The sequence below is a fragment of the Hemitrygon akajei genome, chromosome 31 (genome assembly GCF_048418815.1).
Source record: "Hemitrygon akajei chromosome 31, sHemAka1.3, whole genome shotgun sequence".
NCBI classification, from domain to species: domain Eukaryota; kingdom Metazoa; phylum Chordata; class Chondrichthyes; order Myliobatiformes; family Dasyatidae; genus Hemitrygon; species Hemitrygon akajei.
In genome coordinates, this window is record NC_133154.1 from 6060043 (window position 1) to 6081842 (window position 21800).

Below are 21800 nucleotides of genomic sequence, written 5' to 3' on the forward strand. Positions count from 1 at the left end.
GTTCAGGAACTGTTATCACCCCTCAACCATCAGGCTGTTGAACCTGAGGGGATAACTTCACTTGCCCCATCAGTGAGCTGTTCCCACAATCTATGGACTCGCTTTCAAGGACTCTTCATCTGAAGTTCTTGATATATTTATTGCATTTATTTCTCTTTGTATTTGCATGGCATTGTCTTTTGCATATTGGTTGGGCACAGTCTTCCACTGATTCTATCGTATTTCTTGTACTTACTCTGGATGCCCACAAGAAAATCATTCTCTGGGTAGTATATGGTGATGTATATGCACTTTGTACTTTGAACTGGCCCATCACGGTCACCGCCCTCCCGCCAGCGAGCGCACTCAGTCAGGACTGCATCGAGGTCTTTATGCACCTTGACTGCCTCAAGAAGGAGGCATCCATCTTCAAGGCCCCCCACCATCCAGGTCAAAGTTCAAAGTACACATTGTATCGCCACGTTCTCACTGCTTTATGGAATCTTCTCATTGTTTCTATCAGCAGGAGGCACAGAAGTCCCACCCCCACCTGGTTTGAGAACGGTGACTTTCCTACAACCACCAGGTTGATGAACTGCCCTACGTGACCCTCCCACAGCGACACAACGCCGCAGACCACTGCCATGGACTTGTACCTGGTTGTGCTTTGTCACTTTGCGCTAATGTCTTTCAGATTTTGCCCCCCCCCCCCCCGCTGTTTTGTATATCTAGTCTTCTTTTCAGAATCAGGTTGAGCATCACCAGCATAGTCAAGAAATGTGTTGCCTTTGTGGCAGTGGTACAATGTAATATATAATAATAGAGAAAATGTGATTACTGTGTGCACGCACACATGTGTATGCAAAAAAGGAATAAAGAAACAATAAAGTTGTGAGGTGGTGTTTATGGGTTCAATGCCCATTCAGGAATCGGATGGCAGAGAGGAAGAAGCTGTTCCTGAATCACTGAGTGTGTGCCTTCAGGCTCCTGTATTTCCTACCCTATGACAGCAATGAGAACAAGGCACGGCCTCGGCAATGGGGGCCTTAATAACGGGCGCTGCCTTTTTGAGGCATCGTTCCTTAAAGATGTCCTGAATATTGTGAAGGCTATTCCCCATGATGGAGCTGACTAATTTGACAACACTGCAGCTTCTTACGATCCCGTGCAGTAGCCCCACCCCATCCCATACCAGACGGTGATGCAGCCAGTCAGAATGCTCTCCACGGTACATCGGTAGAAATTTGCAAGTGTGCTTGATGACATACCAAATCTCCTCAGACTCCTAAATAAAACCTGACTCGGTGTGCCTGCGATGCTTCTGTAAGCAAGCTTTTTATTTGCATGTCAATCTCACCGTACATCTGCAAACAGCCTTTAAAGCTCTATTTGACTCGACAGTTAATATTGAAATCTGTAAAGAGGCCATGTCTAAGAGGGTTGTTTTGACTGCTGAGATTATTGACTCATCTTTTATCACCGGGCAATAAAACTAGATCTTAAAAAATGATTTGACTAGACAGAATAAGATGTAATACCCCCAGCATATGCTGTGAAACTTGTTAACTTTACAGCAACAGAAATGCATGATAAATAAATGTAGAGGAAAAAAACTGAATTACATTATGTATATGCATATGAAATGTCAATCAGTTTCTTTTGGGTATCTTAGACAGGTATCTGAGGATGAGTGACATGGGGCTTTTGGACCTCCTGCCTGAACGTGAGCAGTGAGAAGATGCTTTGGCCCAGATGGTGCAGGCTGTTGATGATGGATGCAATTTTCTAAAGGCAGCGCCTCATGGACGTCGATGATTAAAGATGAACTTTATTTGTCACATACACTGGGCCCAACCCATCGATGCAGTTTCAAATGCACGATGACGGCCATATTTAATCTAGAGCTTGAGGAGATTTGGTAAATCACCAGACACTCTCCAACTTCTACAGGTGTACCGTTGGCGAGCATTCTAACTGGCTGCATCACCGTCTGGTATGGGGGGGAGGGGGGGTGAAGGTGGTGGTTTTGCACAGGATTGAAAGAAGCTGCAGAAAGTTGTAAATGGAATCAGCTCCATCACGGGCAGAAGCCTCCTGGACATCTTCAAGGAGCAATGCCACAAAAGAAGGCATCCATTATTAAGGACCCCCATCACCCGGGATATGCCCCCTGCTCATCGCTACCATCAGGGAAGAGGTACAGGAGCCTGAAGACACACACTCAGTGATTCAGGAACAGCTTCTTCCTCTCCGCCATCCGATTTCTGAATGGGCATTGAACCCATTAATATAGATATATTTACTGTAATTCAATTTTTATTATTAATATTGCTCTGTACTGCTGCCACAAAACAAATTTCGCAACATTACGCCATATTAAATCTGATTCTGAGATCAAGTGAAGGTTCCTCAAAGATGAAGATTAGTTTTTTTGTCACCTGTACACGAAAACATTGAAACATAGTGAAATGCATTGTTTGCGTCAGCTCCCAACACAGTCCGAGAATGGGTTGGGAGCTGCCCACAAGGGTTGGCACACTTCCAGCGGCAACATGGCATGCCCACGGCTTACTACCTGTCCGCCTTTGGCATGTGGGAGGAAACCCACGTGGTCACGGGGAGAGCGGACTAATGACAGTGGTGGGAATTGTACCCGAGAGGCTGGCACTATAAAGCATTATGTGCTTAAAACCTGTCGCTTCGGGCTGTGGTTGGTAGCTCACCTATAAGAAGGAGAACTCTGATCTCACACTTCCCACAGCACAAACGTGAAAAACTGCAGACGCTGGAAATCCGAGCAACACACACACAAATTTTGAAGGATCTCAGCAGGCCAGGCAGCATCTATGGGGAGAAAAGTACAGCTGACGTTTCGGGCCGAGAACCTTCGGCAGGACCCAGCCCGAAATGTCGACTGAACTTTCTTTTTCCCCACAGGTGCTGCCTGGCCCGCTGAGTTCCAGTGTCTTGCGTGTGTTATTTCAAACCCCCGCTGCCTTGTGGCTATACCCGCTCGTGGGGAAGGCTTTGGGAGTAAAACCCTGAGAGAAGAATCCAGAGCTGGAGTCCCTAAGGCAGTTCTACGTTGGGTGCAATGCTGACGGGCAACTCCTGCAGGTGCGGAACTGTATCGATCTCTGCCATTCCTTTGGATTTGTCAGCTGCGTGGAGAGGGGAGCCTGCTCTCCATGTCGTACTGCCCTGGCTTGCTTGGACGCAATACCCCGTGGTCGAACCGTGACCGTCAGAGGGCCAGTCAACTGTTAGGCTTCAGAGTTTCCTCAGCTCGTGCAGCAACCTCTGGAGCAGTGATGACCAGACGGGTATCTAAGGGAGACTGAGCAACTTTATCCCCTCTGAATGTGTGTGGCAATGTGAGTACAGTTAGACGAGAAGCTAGACTGGACTGCCAACACAGATGCCTTGTGCAGGAAGGCACAGAGTTGACTGTACTTCCTAAGAAGGTTGGCGTCATTCAATGTCTGTAGTGAGATGCTGAAGATGTTCTATAGGTCAGTTGTGGAGAGCGCCCTCTTCTTTGTGGTGGCGTGTTGGGGAGGAAGCATTAAGAAGAGGGACGCCTCACGTCTTAATAAGCTGGTAAGGAAGGCGGGCTCTGTCATGGGCAAAGTACTGGAGAGTTTAACATCGGTAGCTGAGCGAAGGGCGCTGAGTAGGCTACGGTCAATTATGGATAACTCTGAACATCCTCTACATAGCACCATCCAGAGACAGAGAAGCAGTTTCAGCGACAGGTTACTATCGATGCAATGCTCCTCAGACAGGATGAAGAGGTCAATACTCCCCAATGCCATTAGGCTTTACAATTCTACCGCCAGGACTTAAGAACTTTTTTAAAAACCTATTATTAATGCTTTTTGAGATAGTGATTTAAATGCATATCATATTTTTTACTGAGTTAAGTATTGTATGTAATTAGTTTTGCTACAACAAGTGTATGGGACATTGGAAAAAAAAGTTGAATTTCCCCATGGGGATGAATAAAGTATCTATCTATCTATCTACCTACCTTGTGGCTTCAGAATCTGGTTCAGTCCCAATCTCGGCTCTTAGTGGAGTCACTACGTGCTCCCTGTCACTGTCGGGTTACCTTCCACCCTCCTGCTGCTGTATTTGATGGTTAACTGGCTGCTATAAGCTGTCACTTGGTGTCAATGCATGGTGGGGGGGTAAATGTCAAAGGGAGTTAGTCGATGGACAAATACAAGATAGATGGAGCTGCTGTCAGGGCTGTTCACTCACTGCCGCCCTCTGGTGTTCATTCACTGAAGAACAAGCTGGACCGGGACAACTTGCCGGTTTTTCCTTTGTGACTATAATTTTCTGAAATTGTAAGCATAAGTGCTATTTGTACAGTGTGGTATCGGTTATGTGTTTTGCACCTTGCCCTGGAGGAATGCTGTTTTGTTTGGCGATATTCATGTACGGTTGGACGATAATTGAACTTGACTTGAGGGAGGAAATGGGACCGATGGGATTTGCTGTGACTGGGGCTGATATGGACCTGATGGGCCAAGTGGCCTCCTGTATCTAAGCAGGAAGGGATTGTCCTTTCTACAGATTGTACTGAGTAATGGTGGTTGTCCGTCGACGACAGGAAACTTGTGTTGGAGAGTTCTTTTTGGGTCGACACCATTTATCTGGTCTCAGTCCAAAACATTAACTGCAGATGTTGTCGGACCCACTGGGTTCACCCAGATTCTGTCATCAGTAGCCTCCCATGTCTGTAGTTAGATCATGAATTGCAGGAATCTTGGCTGTTACCATCAATGTATCCAATTATTGTTCATTAAATGTTGGAACCTACCTGGAGTTCAGCTGATTCCAGCAATGTATGAAGTTGAATGAGCAACCAGACAACGTAGAGTATTGTGAGCAGTTTTGGGCCCCTTGACAGAGAGAGGAAGTGCTGATGTTGGAGAGGGTCCAGAGGAGGTTCACAAGAATTATCCTGGGTCTGAAAGGGAGCATTTGATGACTCTGGACTTGTACTCGCTGGAGTTTCGAAGAATGAGGGAGGATCTCATTGAAATCTACTGAATATTGAAAGGCCTAGGTAGAGTGGACATGAAGAAAATGTTTCGCATTGTGGGAGAGTTTAAGGCCAGAGGACATAGCCTCCGAATACAAGGCCGTCCCTTTAGAACAGAGATCAGAATGGATATTTTTTTTTGTAAACCAGAGGGTAGTGAATCTGTGGAATTCATTGCAACAGACTGCTGTGGAGGCCAAGCCATTGGGTATAGTTTAAAGCAGAGGTTGATGGGTTCTTTATTAGAAGGTTACAGGAAGAAGTCAGGTGAATGAAGTTGTGAAGGACAATAAATCAGCCACTGTGGAAGGACAGAACAGACTGGGTGGATTGAATGGCCTAATTCTGCTCCTACATCTTATGAAGTGTACTAACTGTATTTGCACTCTCCACAGGGTCAGAATTGTGCAGCAATCATCCAACGATAACTTTTTGGATTCAATATGTTGCTGTTACTAGTGTCAGTCTTCCTCCTGCACCTGATGATCATCATCTTTCTCATCATCTCTACAGCTAACAATGTAAGTATGGGATGGGGCTCACGCTGTCGGCTTTTCCCACTTCCGATTGGTTCTAGCACCTAAAGTGATGGAGTGTTTTGGTATAGATGTGGGGCTGGGTCACATCCATCTCCAGTACCAGTCTTCCATCTGTGAAAATGAACCAGATTTTCTTTGAGCCTGGTCTGGTGGGCATGTCCCATAGCTATAACCTTTGACCCCACCTTACTAATCAAGAACCTATCAACCTCTGCTTTAAATATACCCAATCACTTGGCCTCCACAGTTACCTGTGCCAATGAATTCCACAGATTCAGCACCCTCTGGCTAAAGAAATTCCTCCTCATCTCTGTTCTAAAGGGAACGTCCTTCTATTCTGAGGCTGTATCCTCTGGCCCTAGATGCACCCACTATAAGAAACATCCTCTCCACATCCTCTGTATCTGGGCCTTTCAATATTCAATAGGTTTCAATGAGATCTCCCCTCCATCATTCTTCTAAACTCCAGTGAGTACAGGCCCAACATTTTATTTTGTGTACCCAGTGTAGACTAGCAACGTGATCCTTTATATATTTGCCATATTTCCTATCCTCTGGAAGTTTTCAAACTTGTCGAGCAAGGTCTAGTCACAAAGGCTCAGATCCCACAATTCACAACCCCAATCTCTTCCTAGATCATGGAGGTGATCCATCATGCTCTGAGCTGCCGGTCAGTCTTATTAATGACCAGAAGTAATTGGATAGTGACACGTGTCACAACTTGCCTTCACACCTGCTCCTGGGTGACACTCACTCTTCAAGGGGGATGGGGTTAGGTTGGAGCGGGTGGGCCTTAAAACGCATTGTAGCCATTCATTAGATACTCCAGTCAAGGATGCTTCCGAAAGCGGCAGCACAGCTTTCTGTAATGATCAATAAACCAATTATTTGAATCAAATGACCTTGCCTATAATCTCGGGGATGGGTGTGTCTACACTTGTCCCTAGCACCCCCTTCTCTGTCACCTGTCTCACACCCTCCCCAGTGTGCACCCTCACCATTCCCAACATCTTTTTGCTCCTGCCAGATTTACAAACTTACCCTCCGCTCCACATTGACAAATAAAGTACTGTGCAAATGTCTTGGGCACCCTAGCTACATATAAAGTGTCTATAGAAAATTATTCACCTCCCCCACCCAATAAGTTTTCATATTTTATTGTTTTACAACATTCAATCACAGTGGATTTAATGTGGCTTTTTTGACACTGATCAAAAGAGGAAACTCCTTGTGTCAGTGAAAACAGAACTCTACAAAGTGATCTAAATTAATTACAAATATAAAACACAAAATAATTGCATAATATGTGGCACACCAAATCATCGCTAGTGCAGTCAGTTGGTTTTAGAAGTCACATAATTAGTTAAATTGAGATCTGTTTTTGGAGACCTGTGTGTAGTCAAGGTGTTTTCATCGACTGTAGTAAAAATACACCTGTATCTGGAAGGTCCAACTGCTGGTGAGTCAGTATCCTGGCAAAAACTACACCATGAAGACAAAAGAACACTCCAAGCAACTCCGCGAAAAGGTTATTGAAAAGTACGAGTCAGGAGATGGATACAAGAACATTTCTAAGTCACTGAATGTCCCTTGGAGTACAGTTAAGTCAATCATCAAGAAATGGAAAGAATTTGGCACAGCTGTAAATCTGCCCAGAGCAGGCTGTCATCAAGAATTGAGTGACTGTGTAAGAAGGGGACAAGTGAGGGAGGCCACCAAGAGACCTATGACAATGCTGGAGGAGTTAGAAGCTTCAGTGGCTGAGATGGGAGAGACAGCACATACAACAACTGTTGCCCGGGTGCTTCACCGGTCACAGCTTTATGGGAAAGTGGCAAACAGAAAGCCACTGTTGAAAAAATCTCACATGAAATCTTAGCTGGAGTTTGCTTGAAGACATCTGGGAGACTCTGAAGTCAACTGGAAGAAGGTTCTATGGTCTGATGAAACAAAGATTGAGCTTTTTGGCCATCAGACTGAATGCTATGTTTGACATATGGCCAAACCGCACATCCTTACCGTGAAGCGTGGTGGTGGCTGCATCATGCTGTGAGGATGCTTCACTGCAGCAGGCCCTGGAAGGCTTGTGAAGGTAGAGGGTAAAATGAATGCAGCGAAATACAGGGAAATCCTGGAGGAAAACCCGATACAGTTTCCAAGAGAACTGCAACTTGGGAGATTTCTTTTCAAGCAAGACAATGACCCCAAGCATAAAGCCAAAGCTGCACAGGAATGGCTTAAAAACAACAAAGTTAATGTCCTGAGGTGGCCAAGTCAAAATCCAGACATCAATCCAATTGAGACTTGAAAAGGTCTGTTCACTCACGATCCCCAAGCAGTCTAACAGAGCTTAAGCATTTTTGTAAAGAATGGGGGGAAATTACAGTGTCCAGATGTGCAAAGCCGATGGAGACCTATCCACACAGACTCAAGGCTGTAATTGCAACCAAATGTGCATCTACTAAACGCTGACTTGAAGGGATGAATACTTACGCAGTTATTTTGTGTTTTATATTTGTAATTAATTCGGATCACTTTGTGGGCCACAAGAGAGTCCTTTTCTGTTATTCAGTGTCAAAAAGCCAAATTAAATCCACTGTGATTCAATGTTGTAAAACAATAAAACATGAAAACTTTCAAGGGGGTGGATACTTTCTATAGGCACTGTCTGCACAGAATTTTGCACAGAACCATGCAGGTTAGTGTGAGTGAGTTTTGGGCAGGCTATGTTTGCGTTGGAAGCACTGATTTGACACATAACAACACATTTCACTCTGTTTTGATGTATATATGACAAATAAAACTAAAATCTTAATCCTGAATAAAACTGTAATCAGAAGTGGAAGAGTCTAGGACAGGAGGCACAGCCTCAAAATAGGCAGATGTCCATTTAGAATGGAGATGAGGAATTTCTCTTGCCAGAGAGTGGTGTATCTGTGAAATTCATTGCCATGGATGCTGTTGATGCTAAGTCATTGGGTATATTTAAAGCGGAGGTTGATAGGTTCTTAATTAGTAAGAGTGCCAAAAGTTATGAGAAGAAGGCAGGAGAATGTGGTTGAGAGGGAATAGAAATCATTCATGATCGAATGGTAGAACAATCTCAATGGGCAGAATGGTCTAAATCTGCCTCTTGTATCTTGTAGTCTTATCAACAGTGAATTTTGGGAGAAAACGGTAGGTCAGACAGCATCCATGGGAAGATACAGTGTTAACATTTTAGGCCAAGAATCATTCTGACAGAATTGGAAAAGAAATACTTCATTGGAATTGAGAAAGTGAGTAGAAAGTTAGTGTCAAGTTGCAGAAAAGCGGAAGGAATGGACAGGTCAAAGGGAATATCTGCGGTAGGGTGCGGTCAGTGTACATTGTAGGGTTTGTCTTCTGGACATACGAGCTCATATGGGTAATTAGCAGAGGATGCACTAATCCCGAAGAGAGTAACAATGTCTTGTTGGGATGCATCAGCCTGTGGTAATGTAGAAAAAGTAAATGATCTAGATTCATAGAACTTGCAGTAGAAGAGGCCAGTTCTGAAACAAAATGTGGAGGTATCTGAAGTTAGAGAGCTTGCTAGAATCCCCAGAGCTGTAGAGAGTCCAGATGAGTGAGGAAGAGCTTCCCAATTCTCCGTCCTGCTGCCATTCTGACCCATTTGTAAGTGACCTCCTGCAATGAGGAACAACACCCTTTTTTATTCTAGTATATTGCAGCTTTCCAGGCTTCAGGCAACTTGCCTTGTTTCACAACTGACCCGATCTGCCTGCTGGGAATAATTCTGAAAGCGTGTAGCTCGGGTGGCTGATGGTTGGGTTGAGTTCTTCTCCGATCTTGGCAATTTACTCAAAACGTTTCGTCACCATACGAGGAGACATCGTCAGTGCGCTGTTAATTGTGGCGAGTCCTCTGAATGCTTGGCCTTTGTACACTTTTCAATCAGCTGATTGGACATAATTTTGGAATCTCAATTTTCAGGGGACTCGTCACTGATGGTGAATTTTGTGTGTTACGATCTGGAATTTTACCTGCATCGGCTCCTAAACAGGGTGACGGCGCAAGCTAACATTGGGCCTGCAAGAGGATTTCTAGAAGTGTGGTTTTCCGTAAACAAACACATTGACCGTGAGCCTATTTGTGAGCCGATGCCAACAAAATTCCAGACCACAGCGCACAAAGCTCGCCACACAGCAACCAGCAACGAGATTTCCTGACCCCCATCACAGTTGAGTTTCCGAAATCATGTCCAATCTGCTGACTGAAAAGTATATAAAGGGCCAAGTATTCAGAGGAAACACCACAATCAACAGTGCCCTGACAATGTTTCCTCACGTGGTGTTGAAACTTGGCAAGTAAGTTGCCAAGATCAGAGAACAACTCAACCCAACCCATTTCTGCCTGTCTTCAGTGATCTTCGGCTCGGGTTTTTTCTTCCATTAGCACAGCCTATCTTGCAGAGCCAGTCCCACCTTCCTACTGTTAGCAACACAGCAGCTTCTAACTGTCCCTGTTAACCCATCTGACCAGCAGAACTCACCTTCTGCAGCTCATCTCCATGGCAACCACTGCCTTGCCCTTTCACTGATGCTCCCTTTGTCCTATTTACTCCTTCTCTGCAGCTTAGACCTTTTGAGGCCTCCGTTGATTGGGGTTGACCATGGATGTAGCGTCTTAGCCGTCTACATGATATGGCAAGCCAGGCCAGTACGACATGGAGAGCAGGTTGCTGCCCATAAAGCAGGCTCCCCCCCCCCCCCCCACTCCATCAGCTGATGAATCCAAAGGAAGGGCAGAGGCAGATACAATTTGCCACCAGCAGCATTGCAGGAGTTGAACTCCATGTAGGACTGCCTTGGGGACTCCAGCTCTGGGATTTTTCCTCAGAGTGAGTGGGTGTAACCACAAGGCAGCAGAAGTTTGAGATCAGAGTTTTCCTTCTCCTAGATGAGCTGCCAGCCACGGCTGACAAGCCCCATCTGCCCGAAGCGACGAGTTTTAAGGTGCCAGTAACCCGCCTTTGCCCCCTCTCCTGTCAGTAGAAATTGTTCCACCAGGCTTAGTAGCTAAACCACACGTGAAGGCCAGGAGCTGGACTTGGTTGTCGGACGCAGTTTGAGGCAAACACCATCGGAAGCATTTAATAGGTAGTGGGAGCTTGTCCCCATTACCATCCCCAGCTATAACTACCCTAAGGAACTTAGACCTAACTCTTTCCCAGTTCTGAAGAAAGACTGCTTACTCAAAACATCACTGTCCACAGTTGCTGCCCAGCTTCCTGAGAATTTAAACACAAAGTACACTGCAGATGCTGTGGTCAAATCAACACGTACAAACACGCTGGATGAACTCAGCAGGTCGGGCAGCGTCCGTAGAAAGGAGCAGTCAACGTTTCAGGCCGAGACCCTTTGTCAGGACTCGCAGTCAACGGATGCTGCCCGACCTGCTGAGTTCATCCAGCGTGTTTGTACGTGCTCCTGAGAATTTCTTGCATTTTCTGCTTTTACACAGATTTCCAGCGTCTGCAGTATTTTTCAGAGGGTTCACAAGGCCAAGTTACCAAATGACTTTGGGGAAGAAAAGATTGATGGATGGAATGGGTTTCTGGGGCTGAGAAGGGAACTGATCTTGGGTTGACTGTATTGATCAGACAAGGGGCAGGCTAAACCAGCCGGGATGTAGCTGGGAGCAATGTTCCTGGAGTGAGGTGGTGAGCGGAATTGTGCTGGAGAAGGACAAACACCAGATCAGAATAGTCAGGGTTAGTATCACCCGCATACAGTATGTCTTAACAAGCTGGAGGAACTCAGCAGGTCGGACAGCATCCGTGGAAACCAGCAGTCAACGTTTCGAGCCCAGACCCTTCGTCAGGCCCGAAATGTTGACTGCTCGTTTCCACGGATGCTGCCTGACCTGCTGAGTTCATCCAGCGTGTTTGTACGTGTTGATTTGACCCCAGCACCTGCGGTGTACTTCGTGTATACAGTGTCTTGAAACTTGTTTCGTGGCAGCAGTACATTAAATAAAAACTATAAATTACAGTAAATGTATATTAAAAAATGTGTAGTACAAAACGGGAGAAAAATACTGAGGTTGTATTTATGGGATCGATGTCCATTCAGAAATCGGACGGCAGAGGGGAAGAAGTTGTTCCTGAATTGTTGAGTGTGTGCCTTCAGGCTCCCGTACCTCCTCCCTGACGGTAGCAATGAGAAGAGGGCATCTCCTGGGTGATGCGGGACCTTAACAGTGGACGCCAGCTTTTAAAGATGTTCTGGGTGCTGTGCCCATGATGGAGCTGGCCGAGTTTACAGCTTTCTGCAGCGTTTTCCGATCCTGTGCAGCGGCCTCTCCACACCAGACGGTGACGCAGCCAGTTAGAATGCTCTCCACGGTACAGTGTGAGTGTCTTTTGGTGACAGCAATCCTCGAACACTTAAGGAAATATTAGGATACACAGGATACATTGATGAACAACGGCCATCTGGGTCAGCGGTTGTGCCTCAGCTCAGGATCGGATTAAAATTATGTCTATTCGAATCATGGTTATCAATTTGTTCGTTGGCCTGTATTTCTCACCACCATCCCATTTCTTTTCCATCCTGTATGGTGACTATTTCTTCTGTTCACAGGTGTGGTGGACCACAAATGATTATGGCAAGGACATTTGGAGGAAATGTTTCTACAACAACGGCACCTGTACCTCTGTAAACTATCCAGGCTTGGATGGTAAGTCCATTTGCCACCGGCATCCAAAATCTGTGCTGTTTGTTGCTCCCTGGACACTCTGTTTTGGCTTTAATCGGGTTTATTCAGTCTCTCGGATACAAACTTAAAGTCATAGAGAAGTAAAGCACAGAAACAGGCCCTTTGGCCCATCTAGTCCGTGCTGAAACTGCCTACAACGGGATCACAGCCCTCCATATCCCTACTATCCATGCACCCAATTTTTCATCTTTTGGGTGTTTATCAGTCTTTTCTTTTTAAAAAAAAAAAAAAAAATATAAAAGGACTTGTGTGCGTTGAAACATACAGAGAAATGTGTTGCCTGTGTTGAGGATGTGCTGGGGGCAGCCCACGGGTGTCAGCACACTTCCCATCCTAACGTGGCATTCCCACAAGTTACTGACCCTAGCTCGCACATCTTGGGAATGTGGGAGGGCGTGGAGGAAACGTACGCGGTCACGGGGAGACGTACAAATTTCTTACAGGCGGTGGGGATTGAACGGGCACTGTAAAATGTTACGCTAACCGCTACGTTACCGTGCCGCACTGGAAGAGAAAAGGAACCTATGTCAGAAGATGGACTTCTGACCTCTCAATCTACTGCAGCTCCATAAACCCTGGTTAGGCCATACTTGGAATCGCACATCCTCTCCTCCCCCCACCCACTTTCTGCTCTCCGCAGGGATCGCTCCCTATGTCTATTTATTCCTCCCCAGTGATCTCCCTCTCCCTCCTGGCACTTAACCTTGCAAGCGGAACAAGTGCTACACCTGCCCCCTACACCACCTCCCCTCACCACCATTCAGGGCCCCAAACAGCCCTTCCAGGTGAGGCGACCTGTGAGTCTGTTGGGGTCGTATACTGTGTCCGGTGCTCCCGGTGTGGCCTCCTGTACGTCGGTGAGACCCAACGTAGATTGGGAGACCACCTTGCCGAGCACCTACACTCCGTCCGCCCGAGAAAGCAGGATCTCCCAGTGGCCACCCATTTTAATTCCACTTCCCATTCCCATATGTCGATCCATGGCCGCCTCCACTGTTGTGATGAGGCCACCCTTGGTTTGGAGGGACAACACCTTATATGGCATTTCAGTAGCCTCCAACCTGATGGCATGAACATTGATTTTTTTTTTTGAACTTCTGGTAACACCCCTCACACCCCACTCTTTCACCATTTCCCATCCCCTTTTCCCTCTCTCATCTTATCCCCTTGCCCGCCCATCGCCTCCCTCTGGTGCTCCCCCCGCCCATTTCTTCCATGGCCTTCTGTCTCTTTCACCAGTTTACTTCCCAACTCTTTACTTCAACCCTCCCCCTCCAGGTTTCATCTACCACCTTGTGTTTCTCTCTCCCCTCCCCTCCCCCAGCTTTCTTTCTCGGGTCTCGGCCCGAAACGTCGACTGCACTCTTCTCCTAGATGCTGCCTGGCCTGCTGAGTTCCTCCAGCATTTTGTGTGTGTTGCTCAGATTTCCAGCATCTGCAGATTTTCTCTTGTTTGTCTTGTTAAGGGAAGGGTGGGAAGCTTTAGAGAGGGTGCAAAGGAGATTTACCAGGATGCTGCCTGGATTGGAGAAAATGGCTTATGAGGATAGTTGAGTGAGCTGGACCTCTTCTCTTTGGAGAGGAGGAGGATGAGAGGTGACTTGACAGAAGTCTTCAAGGTGATAAGTGGTGTAGAGTGCACTGCCAAAGATTTTTCCCAGGGTGGAAATGACTAATACAAGGGGGCACAACTTTAGGGTTTTTGGAGGAAAGTATGGGGGTGGGGTGGTGACGACGTGGAACGTGCTGCCAGGGGTGGTGGCAGAGACAGGTGTATTAGCGACATCTACAGGACCCTTGGGTAACCTTTTAGCTTTCATCCATGTGTCTGAGAGAGGGAAGGGTTAAATTAATCTTGGAGTATGCTAAAAATTCAAAGCAACATCATGGGCTGAGGGTCTGTATAGCAGGGTACTGTTCCACATTCTAGGAAGAGATTGTTTAGAGCAGGGGTTCCAACCTTTTTTATGCCATGGACCAATACTGTTAAGCAAGGGGTCCATGGACACTGGTTTGGGAACCCCTGGTTTAGGGACTGGAAAACGCTGGGAAAAATGGAAGGAATGAAAATAAAAGTCTGTATCAGTTTTGTGTTCTTTCTATTTGTTGGATTGTGGTGTCAAATTTTTATTTTCTTTCTGTTTTTCTTGTAGTTTTTTTTTATGTTTGTGCTTCTATAAACATGTTCAGTGAATATTTTCCAGAAGTTTCAGTATAGATGCTTCTGTATTTTTCCTAGAAACCTTTTGGTTTTCAGTCGCAGGTATCAGGCCACTTGAATCTGGGAAGTTTCTCAGTTAATTATCACTGGAATTTCATATCTCTCGTCTGAGACAGTGACTGCTTTTGCTTTCATCTCTCTGCTCTTTTTCTTGATCACTTTCTGCTCTTGTAACACTTCAAAGTACACTTACGATCAAAGTATGTGTATGCAACTTCGAGATTAATCTCCTTACAGGCAGCCATGAAACCCACTAGATCCCATTTTAAAAAAAAAAGACCAACCACCCAATGTGTAGAGAGGAGGGGAAAAAAACAAATTATGCAAACTATAACTGCAGGAAAAAAGCCTTCTGAACTGCAGTTATCAAAGAGAGTCCAAGACACACAGTTTAGTGCAGAGCCAGAGTAAATGTCGCGGAGCACGGAGCTGAACCAGCCCGTCCATCACCTTGGGGACCTGACACCCTGACCTTTTCGATCTGGCCCAGTGCTTAAGTCGTCGTCCAAACATCGGGTTCAGTCACCTCAGTATCCTCTGGTACCTGGGCACTGCCACCTGGATTTGGCCTATACCTGACCTTTCTGATTCAGCAAGGTGCTTAAATTGATCGAACCCTGGGTCTTCCTCACTCTCACCTTGCCTGTGCCGTCACATCGAATTGCCTCCAAGTCCAAAGGGAAGTCACAGACTACTGTCTACAATGGTCGTTTGCCAGAAAAGGAGTCACTAACAAAGTATTTACTGGTTTCCCCCCTCTCGTTAGCCATCAGCCAGAAATCGCTGAGATGCACCAGTGTTATCTTAAACCAGATTACTTAATTGTTAGCAATAAGTTCTGTCTCATTGTTGACTTCTGAAGAAGCTTTCAATTGCAAATCTATCAGAATCTAATGAATTAATGTATTCAAGTTTGTAGAAAAGAAGAAAAAATGGGAAAACTCCCCCTAAGTGTCTTGGTTTCTCTCTTCACCCGGTGACCTTTCACCTTGTACCTTTAGAATCCTTGCAGGCGATCCAGGCATGCATGGTGCTGGCGGTGATCTTCAGCTGCTGTGGGCTCTGCGTCTTCATCTGCCAGCTCTTTGCACTGAAGAAAGGAAATCGATTCATTTTCACCGGTGTCTTCCAGCTGCTCGCCTGTAAGTCTGGATACATTTTTGCTCTTAGAAATAATCCGGAAGATGTAACACTCGAGGGGTTGATGGTTGAGTTGAGTTGTTCTCCGATCTTGGCAGTTCACTTGCAAACGTTCCATCGCCATGCAAGGGGACATCAGTGTGCCATGGACTATGGTGGGTCCTCCGAATGCTTGGCCTTTACACACTTTTCAATCAGCCGGTTAGCCGTCATTTCAGAAACTCATTGTGATGTGGGGAGGATGTCTGGTCGCTGATCGCCTGTGCGGTGAACTTTGTGGTTGGGAGCTTTGTCCTCATCGGCTCATAAATAGGACCGAGGACTGTGTGTTAATTTACAGAACTGTTGGTGGAAAACCACGCTTCTTGGAATTCTCTTGTGTGCCGGGTTTTCATTTGCCCAGTTAACCAGTGAAGATCGAGAGCGGCACAAATTCGACTGGACGTCAGTGGAAGTCACGGCGCCAGTGGACACGCGGCGTGCAAGAGAACTCCTAGAAGTGTGGCTTTCCACGGAAAATTCAGTAAGCAAACACGCAGACCTCAATCCTATTTATCAGCTGTTGCCAGCAAAATTCCCGACCATAGTGCACAAAGTTCACCGCACAGGCACTCGACGAGGGAGATTGCCTCCCCACATCATGATTGAGTATCCGAAATGCTGATTGAAAAGTATATAAGGGCCAAGCATTCGGACAGCGCGCTGGTGATGTCTCCTCATGTGGTGATGAAACGTTTACAAGTGAATTGCCAAGCTGGGAGAATAACATTTTGTTCTTTGTAGTCACCCGCGGTTGATGGTCAGAGGGATTTAAGAAGACAAAATAGCAGCTGTTAGTTAAATCATTGCATTCAAGAAGTCCTGGGACATGCAAGAAACAGGAAGGAAATAGCTAGGTGCCCTCATGCAAATTCTGACAGCCTTATTCATTTAATAAAAGGATGTATTCTAACTTCTCATAGAACAGGGGTTCCCAACCTTTTTCATGTTATGGACCAATACCAATAAGCAAGTGGTCCATGGAGCTCGGGTTGGGAACCCCTGACATACAGTCCAGAGTTGTACAGCATAGAAAGAGGCCCTTCGGCCCATCTAGTCTGTGCTGAACAACTATTCGGCCTATTCCCATCGATCTGCACCCTGGACATATCCTTCCCATCCAGGTACCCATCTAAATTTCTCTTAAATGTTGAAATCAAGCCTGTATCCACCACCATCTTGTTCCACACTCTCATCACTATCTGAGTGAAGAAATTCCCCCTCATGTTCGCCCTTGACCTCTAGTTCTAGTCTCACCCAGCCCCCGTGGGAAAAACCTGCTTGTATTTACCCTAATAATTTTATATATCAAATCTCTCCTCATTCTCCTACGCTCTAGGGCAGGGATTCTTAACCTTTTTAATGCCATAAACCCCTACTATTAACCAAAGGCTCCATGGATCTCGGGAATAAAGTCTTAACATATTCAACCTTCCCAGACTATAAGCTGATTAAATCTGAAAATCAGCCGAGTTTCCGGTTTCAAGTATCTGCGTTTACTCATCCACATTGTGGTCTTGGGTCAGAATCTGCCTATCCCCTGCTGCCCTCACAGTGTGGCTATGCAAAGCTATGCAGTGAGTTAAACACCATCTCAAAACAGAAATCACCTGAGGTGGAAGCAACTGTCAGGGCTTTTAGAAACATAGAAACATAGAAAATAGGTGCAGGAGTAGGCCATTCGGCCCTTTGAGCCTGCACTGCCATTCAGTATGATCATGGCTGATCATCCAACTCAGAACCCTGTACCTGCTTTCTCTCCATACCCCCTGATCCCTTTAGCCACAAAGGCCATATCTAACTTCCTTTAAAATATAGCCAATGAACTGGCCTCAACTGTTTCCTGTGGCAGAGAATTCCACAGATTCACCACTCTCTGTGTGAAGGAGTTTTTCCCCATTTCGGTCCTAAAAGGCTTCCCCTTTATCTTTAAACTGTGACCCCTCGATCTGGACTTCCCCAACGTCGGAAACAATCTTCCTGCATCTAGCCTGTCCAATCCCTTCAGAATTTTATACGTTTCAATAAGATCCCCCCTCAATCTTCTAAAACTGAGATCTTGAATGTGAAACTGCAGCAAGTAAAATAGTATTCATTTCAATACAGAATCACCAGGCACCTGACTATATTAAAACTGTCGATTATTCTCGCAGTTTTTACTAATATAATACACGTACACATCACTCCATAACTATGCCCTGTGCACAAGAGTAAATTTATGGTACCATACTTACAAGCAGTATTTTGTCGTCGTTCCTCTCCACGCCTTGTGGTGCATCGGGTGGCAACCTTGCCGTTTCTTTAGCGTTTTTGTTTGTTTTTTACGAGGCCGTGTTTCTAGCTCGACACTCAGCCCAGCACAGATGGAAAGCGTGAAAGGAGCCGGCCGGATTCGAACCCACTCCGGTGCAGATGCCACTACACTATCGGGGGGCTATAGTAGCAATAGGCGATAAACATAATACTTTAAAATGTTTGCCAATGTTAACAAAATTTAAGACTCACAGATATTGCTGTTGGCACGTGGTTCAAACTGAGTCCAAATTAATTCACACAGGAAATTATGTAAAAAAGAAATAGCTTGTGTACAGGAAGTGATGTTCATAAGAAAGCAACTGCGCCTCTAGAGGCCAGAACATGTCCTGAGCAAGTGTGCAAGAAAGGAAGGTTCTCCTCTGAGGCTCTTGCCGAGTATTTTTGATGAATTTGCTAATATTCAGTGTGGAGACCACGGTGAAATGACAGATGTTTTTGTGCCCTCCTCCAGGTCTGTGTACGGTGATCGCGGCTAGCATCTACACCATTTACTTCAACCAGAACCAGAAGGAAGGCTGGTACGGCTCCTCCTATGTCCTCACCTGGCTCTGTTTCCCGTTGTCTCTGATCAGCGGAATAATGTACACGATACTTCGCAAGAGAGAGTAGGCCTCCCCCGACAGCCGATGTACAAGGCTCAGGGAGGGGGCTCTTGAAAATGGATCTTGGGGCCTAGTTAATTTTTTTTAAAGCAATGTTAAACTGGATTTCCATTTTGAAAAGACAATGCTATTTTTGTAAATTCTTTGTCCTTTACTCGTACTCCCTTGTGCTCTTCTGTTCCCAACCCCACCCCCCCCACCACACAAACCCATGCCTGATATCTGTTAGCTGAAAGATGTGCAGCCTATCCAAGGGTTTGCCCTGTGAGTAGCACAGAGGCCCATCCTCAAATGAGAGGATCTTGCCTCCCTGTTTCTCACACAAACTTGGGGCAGTACATATTTTAAATAATTACGTAATAGGGGCTTTTGTTTTTCCTTGCCTTCCCACCCCCCCCCCCCCAACTTACAAAAATCTGGGTCTTATGGTCTTGGGGAGTGAGGAAATTTGAACAGATACAAATCCTGATAGATTCATGATTAGTTAGGGCATCAAAAGTTACTAGGAGAAAGGGGTTGAGAGGGATAATAAATCAGCCAGATGGAACAGCAGAGTAGGCTCAATGGGCCGAATGGCCTAATTCTGCTCTTGCATCTAATACCTCAAACACTGCCGCCTACCAATGAAGAATGTGCACTCCATTTGAAAACTCCTGTTTGATTGAATTCTGGTCAGAAGCTAAGTTGCCCAGATCCAAAAGATACCTCTGGCCAATAAACAACTTGTTTCTTTTTATTTGCCATGCCAGTGCACCCAAAGTAGATTTGTTCCTAAAGCCTGTTCTGTCTTCATTTTGCCTTAGCACTTCTTTTACCATTATAGTGTTGTGGCTTCTGTTCCACTCCCTCTTTTGGGGGGGTGGGGAAGATGAAATGGGCGGGCAGGCAGCTCTCTGCTGAAGGATGGTTGGGGCTGGGTGTGAGACCTGCCCTCCCACCCACCACACGCAAGATCCAATCAAGCAAAATGGTATTAAATTGCAGAACGGCATTGCGGCCTCTTCATTCTGCTTGGAGTTTAGTTACATAGTGCTTCAAACAGCTTCCTTAAAATAAGGGTGGATCCTAATCTGGTTCTCAGAAAATATAGATGAGATTAACCTATCTGTTATTCCTCTTTATTACTGGGGAGAATAAAATAGCCCTTTCGAAATTCCTCTAGGAACTCGGCAAATCAGGTAGCATTAAGAGACTACTAGACAGGTATATGGAGGAATTTAAGGTGGGGGGTTATGTGGGAGGGAGGGTTTGACAGTCAGTACAATATTGTGGGCCGAAGGGCCTGTAATGTGCTGTACTATGTTCTATCTATGGAAGGGAATAAGTAGCCGTGGTTTCAGTCTAATGAAGGGTCTCAGCCCGAAATGCCGACTCTTTTATTCCTATTCGTGGATGTCGTCTGACCTATTGGGTCCCCCAGCGCGTTGTGTGTTCCAGAAGGCTCCAGCATCTCTTGTGTTTAAAAATCCCTTTTTGATCATTTTTGTAGAAAATTCTTAAATCTCTCTCGGGCTAACTAATATATTCCCAGCATCTAGTTTAATTAATTATATATTTTAAAAAGTCACAAAGTGAAACACACAAGAGCAAATCACACAGCCAGCCGATCCCATTCTTGTAGAAGTTGTCTCGTTCTGATGCGTTCCTCAGTGAAAGTTCGTTAGAGTTGGATTAATCTTTTCAGACTTTCTCTCCCCCACAGACGCACAAACACACTTCCAATCAGTGTTCAGTGTAGATTTATTAAAGAGTTGCTGTGATCTTTGCACTGTTGTTGGGGCGGGGGGGCATTTTGACTTTATTTTGTAATATCGATGCTGTATAAACTATTTTGAAAAAATTATACTTCATTAATTGCCTGTGGAGTGGCTGACCAGTGCTGTCTGTTGTGTTGTGAATGTCCCCTCCAATGAGTTTTAAGTCAGTCCTTGCACTTGGCTCTCTGAAACTCTGCCGAGGATGCTCCTTCTTCCAAAGTTATTTACACCCAAAGCTCTGGAAATGAGTAGTCAGCAACTAATGTTTGGTGTTATACTGACCTGCAAGCCCTAAGAGAATATCTCTGACTTGGGATGTGGCCACAAAATGGATGGGTAAGTAGATTGTCCAAACAGGGTGGAGTGGGAGGTGGGTGATGACGGAGAGAATTGGCCGAGGGCACGAAACCAAGCGAAGAACACTAAGTGGGCACTTTATTAGGGGCAGGAGTGGAACTTGGTGTGATCTTTGCTGCTGCAGCCTATCCACTTCAAGGTTCAACACGTGTGTTCAGAGATGCTCTTCTGCACACCACTGTGGTTATTTCAGTTACTGTCACCTTCCTGTCAACTTGAACCAGTCTGGCCGTTCTCCACTAACCTCTCTCATTAACAAGGTATTTTCCCTCAGGGATATGCCACTCACTGGATTTTTTTTTGTTTGTTTCTCGCACCATCCCTGTAAACTCTAGAGACTTGTGTGTGAAAATCCCAGGAGATCAGCAGTTTCTGAGATACTCCAAACCAGCAAAAGTTGTTCCACAGTCAAAGTCACTTAGATCACATTTCTTCCCCATTCTGATGTTTGGTCTGAACAACGACTGAACCTCTTGACCATGTCTGCATGCTCTTATGCGTTGAGTTGCTGCCACATGATTGGCTGATTAGATATTTGCAGTAATGACCAGGTACCTAATAAAGTAGCCACTGATGTATTATGCTAAGGATTTGGGTCAGCAGTGCTCTGAATGGAGGAGTTGGGTTAGGGAGGTTGAATGGCCTTCTGGAGGAAAGTCAAAGTAGGGAGGGAAGATTCGAGCACAAAGCTGATGCACAGCCATGGCAAGAAATGGAAGAATACAGAGGTCAGAAAATGAACCTGGGCAGGGGCAGAAAGTACAGTGGAAGATGATGCAAATCTGAAAATCATAAAAATGGTGGAAACATTCAGCACCTGCAGAAAGGGAAACAGTTGACCTTTGAGTTAAAATGCTCTTCAGAACCGAGAAAGAAAGCAGACGCAAGTTACAGAAAAAAGCCAGGAATTTGTTGATAGGATAAAGGGAGTATTCTTGATAGAAGGTGGCTGGGTTTGCTCAGATTAGAGTAGCTGGGCAATAGGGTGAGGGCAGTTAGTGAAAGAGAGAGAATTCCAACAGAGAAGTTAAAACT

At 45.6% G+C, this 21800-nt stretch overlaps 1 protein-coding gene across 2 annotated transcripts in view; it reads left to right on the top strand.

The window, feature by feature from the left end:
* LOC140719308 (peripheral myelin protein 22-like) overlaps positions 1 to 20510 on the top strand; it is a 35885-nt gene extending 15375 nt beyond the window's left edge. For both annotated transcript variants that reach the window (XM_073033848.1, XM_073033849.1), the window contains exons 2-5: positions 5428 to 5553; positions 12198 to 12294; positions 15556 to 15696; positions 18501 to 20510. In XM_073033848.1, coding sequence (XP_072889949.1) covers positions 5476 to 5553; positions 12198 to 12294; positions 15556 to 15696; positions 18501 to 18658 — 474 coding nt within the window. In that variant the 5' untranslated portion in view covers positions 5428 to 5475 and the 3' untranslated portion in view covers positions 18659 to 20510. The remainder of the gene's footprint in view (positions 1 to 5427; positions 5554 to 12197; positions 12295 to 15555; positions 15697 to 18500) is intronic.
* The last annotated feature ends 1290 nt before the right edge of the window (positions 20511 to 21800 follow it).